Raw genomic sequence first — 24395 nt, forward strand, 5'->3', positions numbered from 1 at the left:
CCCTCTGAAATAAATATGGATGGCAAATAGAGGTCAGTGCACATGACTTTCAAGTTCCAAAATTGCATCAAAATGCAAGGAGAAGGTCTGATGATGGGTTAGGATGGGCTGTGAATTCAATGCCAGTCTAGGGAAAGAGGCAGTACTAACGGTAACACAGAAAATAATTTCAAATACTTATGAAATTTGTTTGGGCAATTAGGCTCTGTTGCCACATATACCATATATCATCATATCAAACACAATGCAGGATTATGACAATGGAGCCCTCTTCTTGCTCAAGGTCTTTCAAATTCTGTAAGTTGCAGTATTTCTGAAAATTATGCATTCTTCTGCTCTTGTGGGCATTTCAAAGTACTTCGCTTAAAAGCTACAAACTGATTTTGAATGTTTGTGTCTTCAAAGAAGGGTAATAGTCATTAAAAATATACCATAAAAATGCTCAGTACTTCAGTCTGACAAAACACATCCTTAAAAGGAGTTAACAAAATGAAGATAATCCTGCATTATGTATGTCTGAGAAATAAAGTTTATTTTCCCAAGTAAAAGCAATAGGAGAATTTTAGAATATTTTGACACAGTATCAAGCCGTGCCTCAGAATTTTGGACATTAGTGACTATTGCTCTGAATTTCATTAAATTGTAAATTCAACAGAAAAAAACATCTACCTTGTTATAAAGCTTCATTTATACAGACACGTAACAGTGTTATAACAAAATCCAACTAGAGTCTTGTTATATACATGTATATAGCATTTCTTAATTTATAAAATTTGGCTGAAGAGTTGCCAGTTTTATAAGCAATAAATCATTATGATCAAATGAAAACTATAAACCGAAGTAGACTTACAGTAGTAATGTGCATAAAAATTAATATACATATTAATTATGATATCAAAGTAACAAAATACTGGAAAGAAAAGTTAGTTTTAAAAATCCATATTATAATTACAGCAGGAATTATTAACTTAGTAATAACTGTAACTTTGTATAAACACCAGGAATCACATTTACCCAGAAACCTCATGAGAAACACACAAAATAGAACTGGGCAAAAAGAACAATAGGTAACTGCACATCAGTTGTTTACAAGGCCTATTGACAAGGACGATGCAGAAAAAGACACTCAAGTTTTATTAGGTGGGGAAGTAGGATTGGTTACATTCTGGAAAATGAAAGAAACATTTTCTTTTATCCTTTCAAGGAAAGGATCAGCAAGAGGCTGATGTTGCCCAGAAAAATGCTTCCATTGCATCAACTGTGACATGGAAAGTGGTTTCTTTGAATTAGGCTTCCCATGGTTTTGTTCAAGCTGGCAGCTTCTAGATATGGGAGGCTTTTCTGAGGAAGTATCTGAAAAAAATGATGCAGTAGACTAATCAGAGAAAACTAAGAAAATTTCAGTCTGAATCAATACGACAGCTGATTAGAACAGCACATATAATCATTCTGTACCAACAAAATCCAAATATATATCCACAGTAAGAGAGGGAATGCTGTTTCTTGCTCAGTGATTGAGGTTATCAAAATTACCACATGCTAGCATAAAGACAAATCCTTTTACACATGGACAGGAAAGGAAATATCTTATTTGCCAACTTCCTTTCCTCTGTCTTCCTAATTCTGTGACATTTGGCCTGCTCTCATTCTTTGAGTAAATCTGAATCTAGATGTCTGCTGCAGCAAAATTCATGCTAGCTTCAATTTCTTCCCAGAGGAATCACTCCAGCCAGCTAAGAATAATTTGAGTAGCTGTTTCATTGACTCAGCACACTAGATCTGTACAGTCTGCACATCCAGATTACACCAAGTTGTTTAATATATACAATACTGTATATCACAGTAAGGAAAAGACTATTCCTCTGAGATTAATTCACTTTTAAGAGAGGATCCTAAAGCCCTAAATAGTATCAGGTCATTGCAGTGCACGTCACACATTGATGGCTTTATGATTCACCTGATGCATAGGATAAATGAAGAAATAATTTTTTTATGGAAAAAAATGCATCAGTATGGTTACTGCTTTAAAATTTGCCATCAAATATTTTCATAGCAGTATTATGTGCTCATTAGGAAAGACCAGTGATATGAGTGGCATGATTCAGACTGTTCCTGGCATTTTACGTTTCTGAGAGCCCATAAAGACTCATAAACACAAACCTTTCCTTTTGACTGACATATGATGTTTCAAGTAGATTTGAAATACATTTTTTTTACTGGCCAGAAGAACATTTAGAATAGATGCATTTACGGATTCTGCCTTCCTAACTCCTAAAGTACACTATGATCAGGTAAAACAACAGGCTTATAGCATTGTAACTGATGTGAAGGGCAGCAGAATAGCAAGCAATCTATCTGCATGATCCATACACAGGAAATATCCTCCTTTCAAGACCCCTGTAGTTTTCTAAAGATGACCCTAGTGTGAATGGACCACAGGAGATGATGGTTGTGAGACCTGTATTATATTGTTTGGATCCTCTTTAGTTTATCTTTTGAATCATACTTCCTTGAAATGAAGGAAACAAATCACTGAAAGTTCTTGGCTTTTCTGTTCAGCAGAATCTATCCCCAGTAACCTGGAATCTGGTTCCTTGATGCAATAATTTGACAGTTTTCTGTTCTTCTAGTGTTAGCTGCATTCTGGGGTGATCAAACTGAAGCCCATGACTCAGAACAATTTGACTAGAGAGACAATGAGCCAGCTTGTCCTCTTAATCTTTAGGAAGTCAAACCTTCCTGTCACTCTATCATTACCACCACTTAAGTCTAATAATGGCCTTCAGACGTTTCCTTGATTTACTGCCAAAAGGTTTTGTTCACTGGGAACAGGAACTACCCTTGAAAAAATCACAGAACCCAAGAGGCCAATGTTGTGATTGAATTGATGAAACCAAAGTATGTTCAAAGCATAAGATAAGAATCCAAGATGTTAAGACAATTGCAAGCTGGTAAATAAAATTACAAGCACCAGTGTTCATCACAGTAGCAACACAAAATTTCTCTGGATTTCTGCAATCCAGGAGCCACACATGCCTCACTGCATACCACTGGAAAAATGTGGCCAGCATTTAACTCAGAAGGTACTTTTCCCACACAGATCCTGTAACAGTACCTAAATGGAGGATGATAAATTTAGAAAATCACTTATGAAGAAACAGAAGATCTGATTTTTCAATCATTAAAGTAAGATACATAGATGATTTAATCAGCATATGGAGCAAAAATAAAGGAGAAAATCAAATTCTTATGTCTACAGAAGTCCTGTGCTATCACTAGCCAAGTCTTCCTCATTTTGGGTAGAATGAGATGAGAAAGAAGTACAAGTCTAACCTATTACCTGGGAACATGCAAACCATCAAGCAAAAAAGTACTGGGTTTGCATTGCTTCTTTTCTTGCCCCTCTCTCTTGAGAACACATGCTCTTGTACCCATTTCTTGAGCTCTTTTTATTGAGGTTTCTGTGTGTATTTAGAAGACATCAGTATTGGTACCACACTATCACTCCTGTAAATAGTGTACATGGATATTTCATGCCCCAAAAGAGAAACATACCAAGGCAATAGACATTCTTTCCTTTAAGAAACTAAACGAGCTATAAAAACTAAAATGGATAAGATGCAAACATAACTTATGATAATTTATTTTTTTTAATCCTGTTTCCAACTTAAACCTATACACCTGTACACAGCAAGGTATGAAAAAAACTTTGATATGCCAGAAGAACAGGAGACAAGTTCCTACAGAAAGGATAGATGTGCTACTTGCATGATAAATGAACTGGCTGTTACTGCAAGGAAGTAATCTTCTTCTCCTTTCATGAAGGACTCCTATGGATTAGATAAATCAGCCAGTATGTGGAAAATTCTATAATGAACCTCATTATTTCAATCCTCTTTTACTGAGAATCAAAGTTTTCTCCAAAGATAGACTATATATAAAGAATGGGTTCCACAGCAGTGGCCAGAGATAATGAAAAACAAACTCACTTTGATGGTCAACCTTTCCCATACAGTCGCACTCAAGCAAGTCATGAGTAACACAGCTGGAATCTTCATGTAGAGTAAAGAGATTTTTAAGCTCCTCAATAGAAAAATGTGTGTGTTCAGATGTCTTGGAAAGGTCTACAACTGCCCCAGAAAGGTCTTGTTTGCTGATTTGTCTTTGATAAATCTTTTCTTCTATTGAACCTGTATTGAAAAGAAAAACAGATAAATTGGGATAATTTTTGACCAGTATTTACAAAGAAGTTTTAAATCCATTTCTTGACACCAACATACATAGGAAATGCTAAATCACTATTTTCAGTTATTTAGAAAAAGCAAAGCAAAGGCAAGTGAATCAATGTGATGTCTCCATCTTAACTGAACTCAGAACAAATATATATTTTTAAATACCAGATAATAAATATTTTTAAATAACAAATTATTTCCAAAAACATTCCCTCTCTTTCTTTTATGGACAAAATGTCAACATCTGTCTCACTCTGGGTAAGCTGAGCACCATTTCTGACCTGTGGTTAGCAGCCTGTAGATATGGACAGCATGTTTCTGACCATCTCTCCACACTCTAGCCATTGCCTGAGGAAAGCAAGAAGATAAAGAGCATTAACAGCCTGCTATACAAGGATACTTCACTAAAGCTTGTAGCCTTCACTGACTGAATTACCAGCTCTGCCCACTTGTTCAAAGAGATGTTGTCTGGATCGTGCATTCCCTAATAACTTTCTGTGATTGTTTGTAAATTTTCTGGTATTAATTTGTAAACAGTTTTGAAAATATAATTTACTTTCTGCCATTTATGCTTCTCTTCCTTTCTGTACACTAAAGTAGGAAAGTAGGTGTTTCAATTATTTCCTGAAAGAAATCCTCTCTTCATATTTGTTTTCCAAGCATTAACAACTATTTAATATTTCAGGAATACTGGTCATTCTCCCCCATCTCCAAAATTGTGGTTTTTTCCACAATACATCTTTAAAAGTTACTTTTACATTTCTATTAAAATCCTAAAAATTATTGTTTGCACCTCCTTTATTTCTTAAACAAACAAAATGTAAAACTGAGTACTGCTATATGATCTTTTCTTCAAAATGTATGGGTTACACCTACATCCTCAGTACTAACTCACACAAGAGGTTTGCAGTCTCTGGCAACCTGTAGCAATTTTGTCTGATTGACCAGGCTTTTTCAAGCAACAAGACAAGTGACCACATGAGGGTACTAATTCACCCTGGGAAGAGGAGCAAGGGCTTATTTCAGGTATTAAGGACACAGCATTACTCTACAATAAAAAGTTTCTTACTGAGTTCATAAAAAGATTTTTTTAAGGACTATTTTAACTGAAGACTTTTATGCCAACTAAATAATCACTTGAGGCCAACGGTGCCTTTACAAGAATAGCACAGCATTGGCTTTCTTTTCTTTCTTTTGGCATCGTTGCCATGTAATTTTCTCATTCTTGCAATCCTGATCAGAGTCTCTCCCTTTTTTCTCAGGGCTTGCAGATCAACAGCAATGTTTGCTATGCAGTCTAATCCCATTTTCCTTTGCTTGTTAGAAACACAGCAACTCTCCAGATAAAAAAACATCAAGAGACAAAGAGGATACGTGACTCACTCCTCCAAAGAAACTAGAATTTAATCTTTTAATTTTTTACTGCAAGAGGGCTTCTACTGATCCCAATATTATATAATGTGTCAGAGAAATATTTCTTCTTTTCTTCTCAGGAAGAGTTTTCCCTCATTGTTGTACTTGTCCAGACACAATGTGATAATTGGTAGCAGTAAGACATGTAAAGTCAGGTAATTCAAAATCAGTCAAGAATTCATTTGATGCCCATCCCAACCCACATGTACACAGTTGTTACCAGACCTGAATATCTGTAGCTGGATTCCAGTCGATATCATACAGGATCAAATGAGATGCTCCAACCAGGTTCAGTCCCACTCCACCAGCCTTTGAACTCAGCAAAAAGATAAAAGCTGGGCTGAATTTACTATTGAAAGTATCCACAATATGTTGTCTCTGGGAGACAGGAGTATGTCCATCAAGTCTAGTATAGGAGTATCCATAATGTTTGCATACATCTTGTAATATATTTAACGTCTGAGTGTAATTGGATACCAACACGACTCTGTCAAACAGTAAAATAAAGTCATCAACCAGACCTTGGTAAAATTAAAGTCCAATAACAAATCACTGAAGGCATCTAAGAAAATAAAATTAAGGTGAAAAATTACACATCAATGCGGGGTTACTTTTGCTTTCTACAAAATAAAACATTTCCAATTAATTAGAAGCACATACCAGATCTGGAGGCCTTATACCTACTGTCAAGCATTCAAATGTTAAATAATTAATGTCTCCTTTTGCAACAGAATTTGGCACAATGCAGATTGCAGGCATTCAGAACCAATCACAAAGATAGATTTTTTTTTTAAATCTGTTTATACAAAATAACTGTTGTTAAGACTGCATTTGCAGAGGATGTTGTAGGAGCTAATAAATAATATATATATATAAAACAAAACTCTACTTACGGAAAAAGCTAGTATGAATTTCTACAGAAAACCTGAGAAAATTCTAACAAAAATTATAATGAAAGTCGAGTAGGACAGCAGAGATACTTTCCTACATTTTATGGCTGAAAAGAACAGGGATGAAGACTAGTGAAAGATAGACACTGGGTTTTTTTAGAAAGCAAAATCCGTCTGATCCCTTACAGTAATGGTCCAAGTTATGTTGGTCTACTTTCTCTGAAATTTTGCCTAAGTAGGTTTCAAAGGTCTGAAAATCTAGCATTCCTATCCTCCTAACTATTGAGGATGATTCTACTAAGTAGACAAATATATTTTGAATTTAAGCCATAAGTAGAAGAACAGGGCATTTTCTGCCAGATCTCATTTAGAGGTCTTTAGTCATCTAAACTAAATGTAATACATTTCATTTTCTTAAAAAGTAATTATACATTTCATTATTTTTTTTTAAATAACTTTGATTAAAAACAAGTTCTGAAGAACTAGACAAGTAATTTCAGGGGAAAATGAAAATACTAACATTTTAGAAGTGTTTTAGAATGGAACTATATCCATGACGTGTTTGTAAAGACTTTGCAAGACTTATTTTTTTGTCAATCCACACAACATTCACAGCTTTGTCTGCACTCAGAAATAGAATATAAATTTCAGATTAGGACTGGAATTGAGTCTGTATATTGCAAAAATATTTAGTACCAATGAAAGCAGAGAAACCAAAGAAAAATAAACATGAGCTGCACTAAATTAATGCAACAAAACTTAAATGCATAAAGTAAAATGCCTCAACTCAGCAGCTCCTAAAGTTCTGCTACAGTGAGACAGACGTTTTACTGACACTCCTGGTTTTGCTGACCTCCACAAAACAAGGCCAGTACATTTAGATATTCAGCTGTCACTGGTTTCAATGGATGCTGAGTATATAAACTCCAGCAACAGGCTCAACTTTCTGATTTGTGAAAAGAAAGTATCTTCATATTCCATTACATCAGTGTCAAGAGATCTGTTACTTCCCACTACTGAATTACACTGTGTGGTATTTAAACATCACTTGAAATAAAAGTTAAATACTTTTGGAACAGTTGGGCTTTAAGGCATGAATCCATGAAAAATATCCTGGGACACCAGGTATGTGAAATTCCCACAAATCAGCAATTGCACAGAAATTAATCATGTGCATCCTATTACCCCATGATAACCAGAAATTTTCCTACATGTCAGTGGCATTTACCACAGGGGAAATAAGTGGGTGCTGGGCAAGTTCGTCTGTTGAGAGTGGTTGCCCTGAACTTTAGAAAAGGCAGCAAGCAGTGAGCAGTTAAGCATGATTAAAGAGGAAATAACTTACAATCTAGTAATGAAAACATTTCAGTGCAATTTCATAGATTAACACATCTTCTTATGAAGATACAAAGCATTGGAAAGCCTCTGCAAGTACAGGGTGCAGCACAAGTGCTGTAGCAAACTATCTTACTTGCCTTACAACGTAAAAAATACAAGTATCACTACCTGCAAAAAATATGAAGAGCATCTTTAAAAATTATGTCAGCTGCAAATTCTAATTTCACAATTTAACAAAAAAGGCAGGACTACAATGCTTAAATTAATTTGGCACCCTGCAAACAGTTGCAATACCTTTATTTTGAATGTTATACTCCCATTCATTTGAAAAGCAAATCAGTATCCAGAAGGTCACTCCCATTACCTCCCTTCTATCTTTCTTTCACACTTGCCTTTCAGAAGAGTTGAGCTCATGGATTGCTGCCAACAACTTCACCAGCACCTGCAATTTTCCTGAATCAGTTTCACAGAAAGTGTCTGAAGTATAATCTTGTGGGAAGACATCTATTACACCTTCATAGAGGCTGGACTCATCATATTCCTCAGACATAGGATCACAGCTTTTTTCCTGTTGAAAATAAAAGCATTAAAATTCCATATCCCCTCTAACATAATTTTTTTTAAGATTGCTATATTTTTATCACAAAGACAAAAGCAGGCATAAAAAGCTGCCACAAAGCAATGTATTATGTGAGTGTGAGCATGAGCACGACAACCTCCCAACACGAGATTGAAAGCAAAGTCTTAAAATACTTATAGCGTTTATTTTCATTTACATTCTCTAATTTAAGATATTGTTTGCAGCTAAGTAGAAAGTTGAAATACTTAAAACTGAAAAATGTGTACAACTTCTCTACTTAAACAACCACACAAATGTATTTCCACGGTAAAGATGTATCTAAACCTTGGGAGTGAGGAGGAAATCAATACATTGTTTATTCTTTCTAAATGCCATAATACCTTATTATGAAACTTCCCAATCATTTACTCTATTTAGGAAAATACTGTCATTAAGATTCAGTTATACTATTGAAAATGAAGAAAAGCTGGCAAGCAAAACCAGCAAAATAGCAGAAATACAGGTAATATTTTGCTGTACTTAGAAAATCAATGTTTCACAGGGAGGAGAAAGCCAGACCACTCAAATGCCAAAATCACAATGGCAATAAATGATTTGCATGTACAGTCTTCTCCATCCCTATATTTAATAAAGGCTTGTGGTTTTGCATATGAAAGGTTTCTAATGCTTATACTATGAAGTAAAGGCAATGACCTTTACTTGGTAGCATTGAAAGTTACAAGGATACTGCACTGTGATATTCCACCAAAGTTGTAAAGTACATCTTTTGAGAAAGATTTACATTTCCACCCACCTTACTTGGACTTCAGCTAGTGGCCATAGAAGTTACTATTACCAAGTTCTAACTATCATGGTATTTGCCCATGGGAATAAGAGCATTTCTTTATGTACAATCCCAGGAGAAGTGGTAATGGAGACATCTAGTACCACTGACATCTTGAGCCTGCAGCTCCCAGTGTCATTAAGCTTGGAAAAGTGAAAATATCATGTGGACCGGGAGGTTTCAGAGAAACCAGCAGACAAAGTACATACTAGTAATTTAGACTAGTAATCTCTAGTTAACAGTGCTCTTTGTAAAATTCACATTTATATGTATTTTTACAAATATTCAGAGACAAGGTTAAGACAGAAAATACATTAAGAAAGAGAAAACAGCATAAGGCAACAGGAAACTGGTGAGATACCTTTCCTGAGTACATTCAGATTTCCTAACACTTGTGCTTTTGAAAGCAGACTTCCTAGAGAGTGAAAGTATGGAAATGACCTTAAGCAACATTGATAACACAGGTTTAGTGATCTGTGTCTGCTGAAATGACTAATTGCAAGCACACACCCCCATGCAAATAGATACCTAAATAGACAAATAGATAAAGCTGTAACCTTTATAGCTTTAAACAGAAGACATGGATGATTGCAAAGTTTTTTCAGAGCCCCTATACATATTAGGTGGGGACTATTTTCCAGCCTGCCTTGCAGACACGATGTAATAACACGAGAACTAAGCAGTTTGCGATACAATTCCAGTTGCAGCGCTGTTGGTCGGCAGAAGATTATGCTCTCCTTTTTGGGGGGCAGAAATTTGTTTATAACCTCCTGTGTTCTTCTTAGAATAAAGAGTCCAGTGAGGCGTGTGAGTTCTGCTGCTCTTTTTTCTCCTAATTCCTTTTCCTCCTAAAAGAACAAAGCACAAAATTAATTATAATCTTGCATTTCATCAGAACAATGTTCTGTATGATTTTAATTAGGGATTTAAATAACCTTTTAAAAGTATGATACCACTTTCTGACATGGGACTGTAATGACCAGTTCTTCTCCAATTAGTACCACTGCATTAGTTCTATGTCTGGTTTCTAAAGTCTTAAACAAAGGAAAATAATGTCCCAGATGACATCCACGGCTTGAATTATATTTTAGAATTTCTTGAGATGCAGTGAAAGCCTGCAGACTTTGCAGTGCTGTGGAGAAGCTAAGAATGAATAATATCATCACATGGCAATACACATGTCCTTTTGGGAAATGCAGGTGTTGGAAGCACGGTTGTTGCCTGATAATTAATAGGCAGCTGAAGTGAGGTGATTTTAACATGTGTGTTCTCCTTCTGCTCCCTTTGGAAAACAAGTGACTTCATGTCAAATAGGAAAGTGAAAAGCTTCAGCTACTATTAGTAGTTCCAAGCTTCACTTTGCTCAATAGAATAAAAATTTCACTTTACTATGAATTTTCTTCTATAACTGAATTTTTTAACCAAATACCTCTGTTGCTGAAGGTTCTCTAGATCTGACAATTGGTTCCTCATATATCTTTCTATACGTGGATAAAGAACCAAGTATTCCTGGATTCACAAACTCTATTAAGGCATAAAATTCTTGCAAGTCATTTTGGATCGGAGTACCTTGAAAGAGAAAAAAAATAATTCTGCAATTTTTTTTCTTTAGATTGATGGAAGTACATTGAATGCAGAATATTGAAAACGTATCTTGAAAACATATGTTTTATTTCAATATTAATTACTCAGAGTCCTGAATTGATCTAAAACTTTACCTTGAACAACAAGATACTGTACTCCTAACTAAACAGGCTGCAGATATAATTGTTCTGACAAATTAATTTAAAAAGTCAAGTTCTAAATTAATTGTATTAAATAACTACAAAGGAAAACATTGAGTGTATGCAGAGTCCCAACTCCCTTACAGAAGATCCAAGGCTCTTTGCTTGCCCCTGAAGACTGACAAATTTTGCCTTTATGTAAAAAAAATTGGAAATAACCTGTTTTTACAAGACCTGAGATTTCTTCATTTAATACCAATTGCCAAAATTCCAACTGATCTCATGCCGTATTTAGAATATCTTTTACTTTTACCCCAACCTAGCACTATCAACATAAAAAAATATTAAAAGTAACTATGGATACTAACCAGTGAGGATAATTCTCCTCTCACAAGACAGACTAGTAAGGGCTGTAGTTGTCTTAATAGTGCTATTTTTCAGACGATGTCCTTCATCACAGATTAGGAGGTTAAATTCTACAGCCTGAATTTGATCCGAAGATCGCAACAGCATCTCGTAACTAATTATCATTACAGAATAAAGTGGAGAACCAATGAATTCTTCTACTTTGTGGTCCTGCAGGCATAAAGGAAAATAAATCATACAACTATTTCATTGGAGATCACTTCCTTTAAAATCATCACATTCCTTAAAAATCCAGTAACTACAGAAATTTCTTCTCACATGACACAAGATATTTACTATCTCCTTCATGACTTCGGATTATTGATTCTTTCCTAATTTGAGAAAGAGATCTTATACAGCAATTTAGAATTTTGCCACCTCATTAAAAGAAAATTTATTATTCTTTTAAGCCTTCAAATCCTCTGAGACACATTATCATGAAGGTGAAAAGCACAGAGTTCCTGTAATAGCTTTCCACTGCTGGCATTTGGGTAAGCTTCAAATGAATAATTAAAGCAAAGATAATGAAGGGCCACAGGTAGCTCCTTGTACATTCACTTTGGATCTCAGCCTGGTAATGTCCAGTAGGAAGTTACCACATTCTACCAGAATTCCCTTTGTAATTTTAAATATTATATTATATTATATTATATTATATTATATTATATTATATTATATTAGTATTATTTAACCTATTGAATTGGTTCTAGGTATCAGATTGTAGAAGAGCAAAGTTCAGCTTGCACAGAGATCAGGTGGGAGGGATTCTGCAGGGAGCTTTCATGGAGGCCAAAGGAACTCCCAAGTGCTGGGAGTTTTTCAAGGATGCTCTTCTGGAAGCATGAAAATAGTTCATCCCCTTTAAAGATAAGGGAAACAGGTGGAGCAAGAGACCCCTTGGCTTAACTGCAAGCTTTTGAGTCAAAATCAAAAGCAAAGTGCACCGGTGATGGAAATGTGGATAAATATCTGTTGAGATCTACAAGGGCATTGCCAGGGCAAACAGCCTCCCTCTGGAGAAACAGATGGGCTGTGGGTGGATGAGTGCTCCTTGTGGTGGTGGGAACTGGCTGAGAGGCAGCACCCAGAGGGTGCTGGTAAATGGCTCCTCTTCAAATGGGCAGCGTGGCACGAGTGGGGTCCTCCAGGATCGATGTCAGGCCCAGCGCTGTTTAATATCCTCACAAAGTGATCAGGAAGATGGGATCAAGTGTACCACGATGAAGTTTCCCAGTGATACCAAACTGAGTGGGAAAGTGGACACTTTGGAAGAGAGAGCCACCCTGCAGGAAGATTTGGACAGGCTGGAGAGTGGCTAACAAGAATCTGATGAAGTCCAGCAAGGGCTACCATCAGGTCTTGAACCTGGGAAAACGTAACCCAGGTGTGCAGCACGGGCTGGCATCTCCCCAGCTGAGGAGCATCTCTGTGGAAAGGGATCTGGGGATCCAGGTGGACAATCAGATCAACATGAGCAACCAGTGCTGTGCTGGCACAGAAAGCCAATGGGGTGCTGGGCTGCATCACAAGGGCATCACCAGCAGAGATCCAGAAGTCATTGTCCCACTCTGCTCAGTGCTCATCAGGCCACACTGGAATACTGTGCTCAGTTTTGGTCCCTGCTGTGCAGAAAAGATGTGGACAGGCTGGAGAAGGTCCAGAGAAGAGCCACAGACTTGGAAGCCTGTAAGAGGGGAAAAGGCTGAGAGAACTGGGTTTTGTTCAGCCTTGAGAAAAGAAGGCTTAGGAGAGACCTTATCACCATGTTCTACTTTTTAAAGTGAAGATGGAGACTCCCTTTTTACAAGAAGTCACATTAAAAAGACAAGGGATAATGGGTACAAGGTTACTCCTGAGGAAGTTACAATTGCACATGAGGAAAATGTTTCACAATGAAAATCACCAACCATTGGAATAATCTCCCCAGGGGATTGGTGGAGGAGATTTGGCTGGACAGGATGCTTGTCCAGATGGTGCTTTTGCCAAGAAAGGCTGGACTGCAAGATTCTTGAGGTCCCTTTCAACAGGATATTTCATGATTATTCTGTAATTAACTTTGTTACTAACCCTTAACATTGATGGGTTGGCCAACAGGTAAGGTCACCCTGGACTCAGAAAATAAGAGTCCATAACCAGCCCCAGGAAACATGTCTGTCTACTGGTAGATTTCTAATCCCTGTATTACTGGTGAGAAAATGACTGCAACCATCTCCTCTTATATATCCTTCAAGCCCTTTTCCTTCAAAAGACACCAAGAATTTTCCTGTCTATTGAAGGAAATGCACACACTAAATAGGTACTGTAATGGGACAGAGAGCTTCTTCCAAAAAGGTTTCCTAGAAACAGCTATATTTCTGTGCAGACATGTAAATGTACTAGGATTGTCTACCTGTCTTGCAATTATGCATAAAATTGGAAAAATCTACTGTGGGCATGTCCTTTACCTTTCTACTTGGCTCCAGATGCTAATTTCCTGAATGCTTCTTCCTGTGTCCTAACAGTGTTCACTAACTAAGCAGGCTATGGGTGCAGCTGACAAGCTGCAACCTCTTTAATTGTGAAAGCAATTCAGTGCCTTAGAAGGTATTTTTATTTCCAAACAAGATCAGTTACCAAACACAGACAACTAAGTCTGAAGCCAGATGGTGTAATACATTGTAAAAGCAGCACAACTTAATTATCACAACGTTTAGAGCCTCCTAGCAGGTGATTCAGATGAATCCATGGGATGAATCCAGCACATTAATCTCACAAAGTACCGTGCAGCAGATCACTCCCCCACGTGCTGCTCACAATGAAGCCCAGCACATCGGAGGAAGCAAGGAGTAGTAAGGACCAGGTAACAAGGACATGCACCCATTTCTCCAGGTGTTTGGGACTGGGCTTGAGCTTTCCTGTTGTTTCCAGGACTGCAGCTAACTGCCTGTTTTCTTGTTGTATTTTTACTGCCATTTTCAAAACAGAAGCAGAAAATTTCCCACCACAGGAACAGAGACACAATGTTGTCCCAGCCCAGTATACAGGCTCCACATTGCAGCCTGGAAGACAGAGGTAATGCCTCTCTGAACTTCTCCTGGCATGGTCAAGCATCAGAAGATGCCCAGGGTTCAGAAACCACTTCCTTTTCGTACACTTTCAGGCTGTGAGCTGAGATAGGGAAAGTGCTGAGGCACTGGGGAACAGCCACCAACATCCCTCCCCTAGAAAAATATAAAGTGTGCAGGAGAATTTGTATTCCTTAAAAAAAAAACCAAAACAGGAGAGTCCCTTACAAGTCTCCTGCAGTCAAATATAATGTATTTCCTACTGTATGTAACAAGAGCAGTGGATGAGAGATGAAAAATTAAAATAAATTGACAAACTAATTTCAAGTAATTAATTAATACTCTTAACTGGCTGCAAGATATGTCTATATTACAACCTCCATTTTAACAATTATCCAAAGTGACTTGACAGATTTAAGTGAGTTGCCTGGAGCCACATATGGAGCAATTATCAATCAGTATTAGAGGTCCAAAATGTCCCAGACTTCCTCTTTGAACAGACCTTTCTTTGCACTAGTTCAAATCCAAAGTAGCTGGTAAAGTGTAAATTCAAAAATGCTGAATCATAAAGCAATGTAGACCTGTAATTAATTATTTTTCCAGATATTTTGATTTAAAAACCAAATCAAAACAACTCCAGTAAGAAATAATACTCTGCAGACAGATAAAGGAATTAGTCTCTCAAACACATCACAAATGCTTCTAATAGGAATTAACAAGACCTAAAAGCAACCTTAGTGGGGATGCCTGCATTTTAAAAGTAATGTTCTCTACATGGCATTTGCATATTAACATAACTAAACTGTAATCACATTTTAAAAGCAGATAATATCCTGGTGTTTTTAAAAGTCTGTTACTGAAGGGTTAGGATTGGTTTGTGGCATTTCAATGTGAAAGTGAGGAAAACATTTAAAAAAGTCTAAAAGTCTACCAGTTCTTTGAAGGTATTCCTTATAGACAAGAACAGAGGAAAATGCTTGAGACAAGCTCTTTCTTTTAAGTTGTACTGGAGAAATAACAGTATGGTAATTGCTGTTTTTCCAGAGAAGATAGACAGTAAATTATTTTGAAATACCTCATTATACCCCAGGCAAGTCATATTGTGTCTTCTTTTTGCATGACAGTGTATTCTGTGGTATTTGAGAACACAGCTGTTAAAGCTGCTGAGTGTCCTCAGTCAAATAGGTCCAATAAGATGAGTAACAGTTTTAAAGTTACTTAAAGAAAATGAAAGCTACTGTAATTTTGGGGCATAGTAACTGTCATCAAATTAAGGCTTTCTCCTCCCAACATTATTCATAAAAACTGCAAGAAAACGTTTAATTATCTCTAACTAGCCCTTTAGGTTAAAATGTTGCCATATTATATTTTGCCTTGTATCCATTTCTTTTAGGAAATTTCATACCTCCCATCCCAACCTATATTATATTACAGCTCCTGACAAGTCAGTTTGCTTCATTTCCACAACCTGAAACAAGTTACTAAGAAAGCAAATGATGCAAAATGCACCTATTACCTATGCATTGTCTTCAGTGGAAGATCAACAGTTTCAAGAGTTTGGCAATAATGAGTCAAATTTAAAGAAATATTGTTACAAAATTTTGTACAGTCTACCAAGAAGTAAATGTCCACAGAAAATTTCCATTTCATCTGAAATATTAATTTTTCCAATAGGGATAATGCAAGAAACTAAAGGCAAATCTGGTTGTTGTAAGAATTGGATAACCTTTAGAATGAAGTACTATTTGTTTCATCAGTCTACCTGTATGAAATTATTATATTAAAAATAATTTTGGAAGATAAGTATCTTTATCTTTGTTGCAAGAACCAATGGAAGTACTACAAGGTCTCCACTTCCTTGGAACTTGTGGATGTAAATGCCAGCAGGAACAGCTTCACTACAGGAGGGGACAGGGATCAGCATCATCCTGCTTCTTAATGAGATTTGTACTTGTCTGCATTCTTCTAGAGACAGAAGATAGTCTCATTACCTAAAACTGAGACTCAAGGCTTGGTAACTCTTGAGACTTTAAATCATCCCAACAGAGATCTAACTCTTAACTGTGACAGTAAAGGGAATAACTTTCTGAAGTACCCCAAAATAGGCAGCCAAAGCAAATGAGAAGTTTTCAGTACAGAACAAAAGCAACTACCAGAGAAACAGAGCACAAGCTAGATGCTTTGGTATGTAAAGCAGGGAAGGTGTGCACCTTGATACATAACAGAAAACTCCTTAAACTGAAGAGGCACAGGTAGGAGCATGTCACCTTTTACAATGTCAAAGGTGAAACCAGAAAAAATGTGAGAGGGACATATGATCCATGTGAGCTTGGGTTATGACGTTATGACCTGGTAACTGACAGCAAAATACCCATATGGACAATTATCTGAAGAAGAAATAAAGTATTACAAATAAATATTAACAGAGAATTACTAGGCTTGGTCTCCAGTTGAAAAAAAAAAAAAAAAGGAAGAGGAAAAAACACCATAATTCCTATAGTCTGAGCCAATAATGACCTATTCCCCTTTTGGAAATAAATCTTACCTGATCAACTGTAAAGACTTTGATCCTTTCACTTCCCAGCCATTTCTGAAATTCTTTTTTCCAGTTTTTCACCAGACTCCCAGGGGTGACTACCAGTGCTCGCTTTAGTACAGGTTTGCATCCATAGGGCCCTTGACGCAGAAGAGTCCAGACAAGTGCAATGCACTGCAGGGTTTTTCCTAAGCCCATCTCATCAGCCAGAATAGCTCCAAACCTGCCACTAACTCTGTAAGAGGTAATGAGGCGCTGGGATCATTTTAACAGACATATCTAGAACTACCCACAACTGCTTTAGGGATTTGCTTCTGTGCTTGTTTTCTGAAGTATAAAGAACCTATTTATACTTATTATGTCTCCTGTAGGTTTTTATGCAGTTAACTAGAAGATCTTGGAATGAAAATTCTCATTTTCTACAGTAACTCATTAGTCCTCTAAAACTAAAGTTTATATCTGCCTTTAGAACTAGAATTATCCAATACCTTAAGGAATCTATGATTTCGGAAAACACTTTTGAAAACAATTCTGTATTTTTTAACAGGTTGAAATAACATCTTTTTTATTCTAAATGCCAGAATTATAAATTACATGAATAATTTTGAATTATATGAAATATGAATCCCAGAAAGCAGTGTTTTTCAGCATGGCTTTGATTATATCTGTGTTTACAAAATTTGGTATGTAGAAATGACAGGCCTTTTGGTGCATTATCTTCTCAGGACATCTGGCAAAATGATGGCATGTGTGATGCTACATTTAGGTCAGAAAAAACTTATGCAGCCACTTTTAGGAGAAAATTACTAATATTAATTAACTGAACAATTGCTCAACACTTCCGAAGATGTCACATTTCAAACATGGGCAGGAAAATATTATAGGTATTAAAAGCCAAAAGGATAATTATTACCTTACCTCATTCCCATTACACATTCATATAGAAATATAATTCCTTCTTTCTGATGTGGGCGGAGATTATTTGCAATGTAAGGATCTACAACTACATCCACCACAGGAAAACCAGCCTTATTGAACATCCACTGATGACTTGCATTTGGTCGTGGCATAACCAGAGAATCTTCAAGTTCAAAGCATAATCAAGTATTACACAAAAGCATTACTTTTACTCTGTTAGCAAAACCTATTAAATTCAATGATCTAATTACTGTTAAAAATACTGTTTAATATATTGACCATTCTCAGACTGAAAATGTGTTTATAAGTACCTAGATTGCCTTCTACATAAAAACATTCTCTTAAAGAGGTTTTCCAAATAGTCTGTATTTTTCTCAAAGGTAAAGGTGATAAACTGAGGAATATGAGGTTTTTTTCCAGATGAGGAGAATCTGCCTACCTAATAAAAATTGCTTGATGACTTTGAATTCATAGAGTTAAATCAGAAGAAGCTCCAAAATACTTCTGAATTGAAAGTCAAAGAAAAATCGATAAACAATGACCTACATAAAATCTAAATACTACATTTCAAGGGGATATTCTTGCAGTAGCCCAGAAAGACTTCTCTCCCCAAGAAACAAAGATAAAAGCCACTGATTTGCTAAAGAAAAATAAGGAAGGATTGAGTGTGAGCTGACCAAGACTACCACAGTGCATGAATAAAAGAAGCTGACGACTTTGAAGACATACAGCGGCAAAGAGAGAATGAAGTGTTGAGCAACATCTGAATAACAGTTTTGCTTGCCATAATCTGTTTACAAACATGGTAATTTTACTACACAATGTCCAAACTTGGGTTGCTTCTGCTGCTGCTACACACCTTCATTGGGAAATTGTATTGTCAGAGGACAGAATGAGAAAGCAATTTATGGCTTCTGGTATTTTTATGTCACTAGAGTAGACCTATACTGGTAATTTATTTATGGGAATAGGCTGGTTGAAGGTTTATACCAGTCAGGGAGATTTTGTTTCCTACTGACAAAGGGTTGAGTTCTGATGGATTAAATCAAATTGCATGTGTATATATTTAAGAGCTAGTGGTGACAAAAAGATAACTTTTCTGACAAAAATTTAGATGAAAATGAGGAAGAAACAAGGTTTGGATAAACACTGGACTAAAAGCTTAGGAATTGTATGTGGAAGAGGTAGCTTTACATCTTTGTCACTGTGCTCTGTTCTGCTGGCTTTCTGTTCTGTAGAAGCTGCATTTTAATCAACTATAATCATAGACATCATGATGAAGTGAAAACCTCTGACTGTTCCAATATCAAGGTCCTGGTCTTGTAAAGTATCTCAGTAATATCTGCAAGAGGTTATGCAATCAGGCATTAAATAATGTGATTCCTAAGCCAACCTAAAGACTGAGAGAGTCCAACCTATTGATGTGTTGATAGCTCCCAAAATATGATATAAGGTCACCAGAAGTCACAGAAGACAACTAGAATAAAAAGTAACTTTTTAACAAATGAAGCAATTTAACAACTAGCAAAGTTGTTAATTTATGTGCTGAATATATTGGCTTTTTTTGGTCAGATTTTCAGTTAGAATGCTAATGCAGCATCATCTTGCATTCTCAGGAAGGAACATCCTTAGACAAAATGTAATCAAGTTAAATTAAGAACAGAAGCTGATGTTAATAAGGATGCTCTTTTATAATTATCACTTGACAAAGATTTCAGCATTTATTTACATAGCAGCCAGGTAACAGCTGCAAAAAGTCACATAGTATCAGGATATGATGTAAGAACTCAGATGGAGGTATTATAGTAAGAATGTAGAAAAAAAGTTGTGTTTTTTTAAATAAGCATTGCTCTGTTTAGCAATATTTTTTTAGGTTCATTTTTATGTTCCATCTGAAAGATAGAGCTACCAGCAAAATATAGCTCCTATATGGTTTGTAAACAAAAGATTAGTTCTGCTTAGATAATCAACACCACTTACACAACTGCTTAACCAGCCTGTTCCTACACAATATGTGAACTCTCATGGCTCTTCAGCACATACTACTTCTAGCACTATAAAACTAAACATTTATTCCAAAACATATCTGGTTGAGTTTTAGTTACACTCATTGGCTGTGAAGGATCAGGCATTGACAGGAGCAATTCTCTCAAAGTGGCACAACTTTTCTATTACTGATCCTCCATTGCAATTACTGTGCTGACACGTTATGGCTGTATTTCACTGACCCCAGTGGGAAGCTCGAACTCATCTAGAAGTTCTAGTATATGTCAGATTGTTTCAATGATCAGTAAACTCATTTTCCTTGGCAAAACTCTTAGAAAGTACTCTAATGTGTTTCCATAGCCATTTGTAACAACTATGAGAAACTTTATGCAGTGCAGAGTATTGTACTTGTTAGAAACACACATGACCAAATCTTAGCATGGTTAGATACTAGTACTGTATGTCAAAAATACTTCAGTAATACATTGAGGAACATGAAAATTTTGGTTACACATTCAATATTTTTTGAGAGTCAGAGGATGTTTAAAGAAACTTAAAAATTTCAATCTTACTTGTAGCATTTGGATCATGGCGAGGTTTGCGGCTTTGAGAATCTCTGAGTGTATTCTCTTTACGACTAGGTTGACAGACATTTTTGAATGGTTTACAGAATGGTTTTGTATTAGTTTGAGATAATGCAGTTGCATCTGTGTCATGAGTCCCTATTCCAGCCTGAAAACACCTGCCACTGCTGAAATCATCTGCTGAAATTACACCCATCACTTCAATTTCTTTTCCGCCAACCATCAGTGTTTGACCTTCATCAAGGCTGTCTAGCTCTTTAGCTTTATATCCAGTACCTAAAAGAACATAAAAATGAAATCATTAGGACAACACGGCAAGTACTACTTCCTTAACACCAGTACTCATCTGCAGGAAGGAAATACTGTGAAAGAGTAACTCATTCTGAAACATTTAATTGTTACACATAAAGCCTTCCCCTCCTTAACAGAGTCTCATGTGAGTTCTTATAATCAGAATTAGGTAGCAGAGTATATGAGCAAAGACTCAGTCATCCTCATCACCAACCAAGTCTACTGAATGTGAAGCAACTGTTCGAGAGAGATTTTAAAAAGTAGCCCCATATGGTAAAATCCAGCAGTGTGCCTTAATAACCATCCTATGTCCTTTTCCCTTTCTTTCATGCCCTCAAAAGAAGTCTCCAAATCCCTCTTGCTACAAAAAAAAAAAAAAAAAAAAAAAAATCAACCAACCAACCAAAATAACCCAAAAAAAAAAAAACCAGAACAAAAAAAAAAAAACAAAACAAAAAAAACCCCACACAAAAAACCAAACAAAACACCAATCCCCCCCACCCAAAAAAAAAAACCAGACCAAAAAAAAAAGGCATGACTGTGTAGACCAGCAGTTAAATCACTCAGCTATGAAGAAAGAAGCAAGGCCTCCCAAGGCACATTTATCCAACAAACACCATACATAAAGTATAAAGACTCCTGGAAGCTGTTTGCAAAGCTCAAGTCCTGCTTCTAGGAATGTGAAAAATTGGAAGGTGAAGGTCTGCATTTGAATTCCTTTAGGAGGAAAAAATTACTGAGGTGTTTCACAGTCTAAGAGTGTAAGCAAGTGCTGAAAAACAGTCTGGCCAAGAGGGAAAAGGAGATACTTTTCTTCCTCTCCTCTGAAAGTATTCAGAAAGCACACAGTGAACCTTGTTTGGCTCTTGAAGGAGCACTTGCTTTCAGGAAAGAGCTGAAGATGCCTGAACACAAAAGAATACATGTGTCTTCCTAAATAGGATGCTTAGGGAGGGCATTTATGATCTCCATTGCTCTGCATTTTTGTTTTCTGTTATTACCTCTACATAGCTTCACACTGAACATACTGAACACAGGTGTATCCCTGTGCAGGTTCGGGTCAGAAGAGTCTAATTCTACAACAGGATGGGCTTTAAGGGTAAATGGAAACTGAGAAGGCAAAAAGCAAAACTACAAGCTCAACTGTTTATGCAGCTGCCAGAAATAACCTTTTCTGTAGCATACAGCAATTTACAAGAGAGCACGTCCTAAATTCTTTGCAATGCATTATTAAGGAATTAGGACATTGCAGAGGAGAACAGTAAGATGTTCTGCTGCCTCAAAAATGAGCTATAAGCTGTGCTGATTTTAGGCTCCCTTGTGCCATCCTTGATCCTGCCCTGGTAAGCCTAAGGAAAAAAAGAAAAATTCTTCCTTTGCCTTTTTCTTCCCATTTAAAAATAATAATCCCAAGAGCTCATACATGTTCACTATAAACTTCCCAGTATTATATACAATTTTGGAGGCAAGAACCACTGCTGGACCTTTCCTTCTCATTCAGTGAGTTAAATAATTGCAGAAGTTTAAGACTCACACTGCTTAAATTGGTCAATTTATTATTTTCTTAGAATCAATATGAATTGAAAGCAACTCTGAATAGGCAAGTTAGCACTAATGACATTGGTATTGTGCTCTCTGACACCGTCAAACAAAACTTTTAAGTTTTTTTTAGGTTAAGTTTTAAGGTAAAATCACAATGTTCATTTTTCTATTGTGTTTGCTGCTAATTCAAGAAGACAGGACTTGAAAAAACACAAGAACAACAGGGTGGTGGCTGATGCATTCCAGGCATTACTCTCTTTCACTCTGCCTTCTTCAAAAACAAGCAAGTCTGTACATATATTGCTTTGCTATAAATAAATTCAAATTAACTTCTAAGTCACAGACTGATTTGCAAATCATAACTGCCTGGTCCTAACAAGGCTCACAATGTCATGAGATCACAATGTCATGATTGTAATAAAAGAGCAGAGAAGCCATATCTGACCTAAAATAAATCAAATTATGCTTTGCAGAAACATTGTCCAATCCTACTCCCTTACAGAATATCTTTGGCTCCATTAGCAAAGTTAATTCTTGCTTTGCTTTCAGTAAAAAATTACTGCTTCAAGTTGATGGCAGCCTATGGTTTGCAAGTCTTATTTTTAACTCTGATATCAACCCAAACTATGTCTTACAGCAGCAGCTGCTGCTAAAACTACAAGACTAAAAATTGCTACACAGTTGACTTTGACTGGGCTGGAAAATGTTGCTGTTTGCCTGTCTTTCCAACAAAGGTAATATTTTTAGCTGTTTGACTGGCTGAAAAGTAAAGATCCAACCTCTGAGATTCCTGATTGCCCTGCTGCTGACTGGAATATCTACAAGCAACTTAGCTGTATCTTTTCCCTCCTCCTTCACTTCTGCATTATGTGAGCAACCAAAATCAACTACTCGTCTCTCATTTAGCATTTCTGCTGAATTAGTACAGCCATTGGTTTCCAGATTCTCTCTTTGGACTAGCATTTGGTGTTTCTGTGAATTATGTTATTCAGCCTGCTCCAGCCTCCCCCATGCATCTGCCTTATATGTAATAAATATAAAGCTGTCTTGCAGTCTTCCCCCCACCCTGAGAAAAAAGACAAACCAAAAGCAAACCCAAAATCACCACTGTTTTTTTCATCCTGTGGTCAACACCAGTATGAAGAACTAAAATAACTAAAGAGCTGGGTCTCTGTTAATTCAAAGCACAGCGATTTTCTGCAAGGTGTTCCTTTGAGCAAGTATGCAATTCTACAGTACCTCTGCCAATGTCTTTGCCTTCCATATCTTTCAATATTACTGACTTTCCTTTTGTAATAAGAATAGCATCGCCTTCCCACTTCTTGTGTTTTTTCTTTGATGCCTTACACCACACGACATTGAAATATTTCACAAGGCAGTCAGGTGCTTCCTGAGCTGCTTCTTCCTTTGCAGTCCCTGATGTTGGCAAATACAGTGCATCTAAAAGGGAAATAAAATAACAATGAATATCTCAGCTTCTCCTGATAAAGTGTACAGCCTTTTGCATTTCCAAAAAATCAAGGAAAATCTATACATTTTGTCTTATATAAACAAAGTGGTATATTTATATTTCCTATTCTTATGGTAAATTTGGATTGAGACAGAACACCACATAAGGACTAATCCTGAAAAAAAACCTAAAAACAAAACAACATTACATTGTTTCAGAAAGTATGTACTTTCAGGGAAATCAGATTACTTGTTGCATTAGTAAGTGACCTAATTTGACATATATACAAGACGATAAGAATGGGAAAAGAATAAAAGCAAAGGCTGAAACAAAAGCAAAAGGGAAATGACCACAGGAGAATATGAAAACAGGGTCCTCATGAGATGGTGCTGGGCAATGTTCTGGAAGCAAGGACGGGAACACAGAACTCAGAAAAGGGAACAAAGGAGTCCAGGAATCACATCTGGAGCTGAAGTCATCTGTATTAAGTAGCAGAATAACCATAACTGTAATAATACAAAATATAATTTTAACTTCTTTCTTTGCACCCTTCAAAAATAACTAATTGTGCAAACCTTGAAACAGACCATCTCTTGAGTATGCACCAACTCAAACACTGTTACTAGGCTTAGATTGATT

At 36.5% G+C, this 24395-nt stretch overlaps 1 protein-coding gene across 1 annotated transcript in view; it reads right to left on the reverse strand.

The window, feature by feature from the left end:
* Positions 1–669: 669 nt before the first annotated feature.
* Positions 670–24395, reverse strand: part of RAD54B (RAD54 homolog B) — a 61866-nt gene continuing 38140 nt past the window's right edge. Inside the window, exons 4-15 of the mRNA XM_053947974.1 lie at positions 23546–23746; positions 20462–20749; positions 17904–18066; positions 16995–17220; positions 11369–11576; positions 10706–10845; positions 9834–10124; positions 8266–8441; positions 5871–6132; positions 4514–4580; positions 3990–4190; positions 670–1353 (exon numbers count right to left, since the gene is read on the reverse strand). Of these exons, the coding sequence (XP_053803949.1) occupies positions 1127–1353; positions 3990–4190; positions 4514–4580; positions 5871–6132; positions 8266–8441; positions 9834–10124; positions 10706–10845; positions 11369–11576; positions 16995–17220; positions 17904–18066; positions 20462–20749; positions 23546–23746 (2450 nt within the window). The 3' untranslated portion in view covers positions 670–1126. The remainder of the gene's footprint in view (positions 1354–3989; positions 4191–4513; positions 4581–5870; positions 6133–8265; positions 8442–9833; positions 10125–10705; positions 10846–11368; positions 11577–16994; positions 17221–17903; positions 18067–20461; positions 20750–23545; positions 23747–24395) is intronic.

Source organism: Vidua chalybeata, chromosome 1 (genome assembly GCF_026979565.1).
Source record: "Vidua chalybeata isolate OUT-0048 chromosome 1, bVidCha1 merged haplotype, whole genome shotgun sequence".
NCBI classification, from domain to species: domain Eukaryota; kingdom Metazoa; phylum Chordata; class Aves; order Passeriformes; family Viduidae; genus Vidua; species Vidua chalybeata.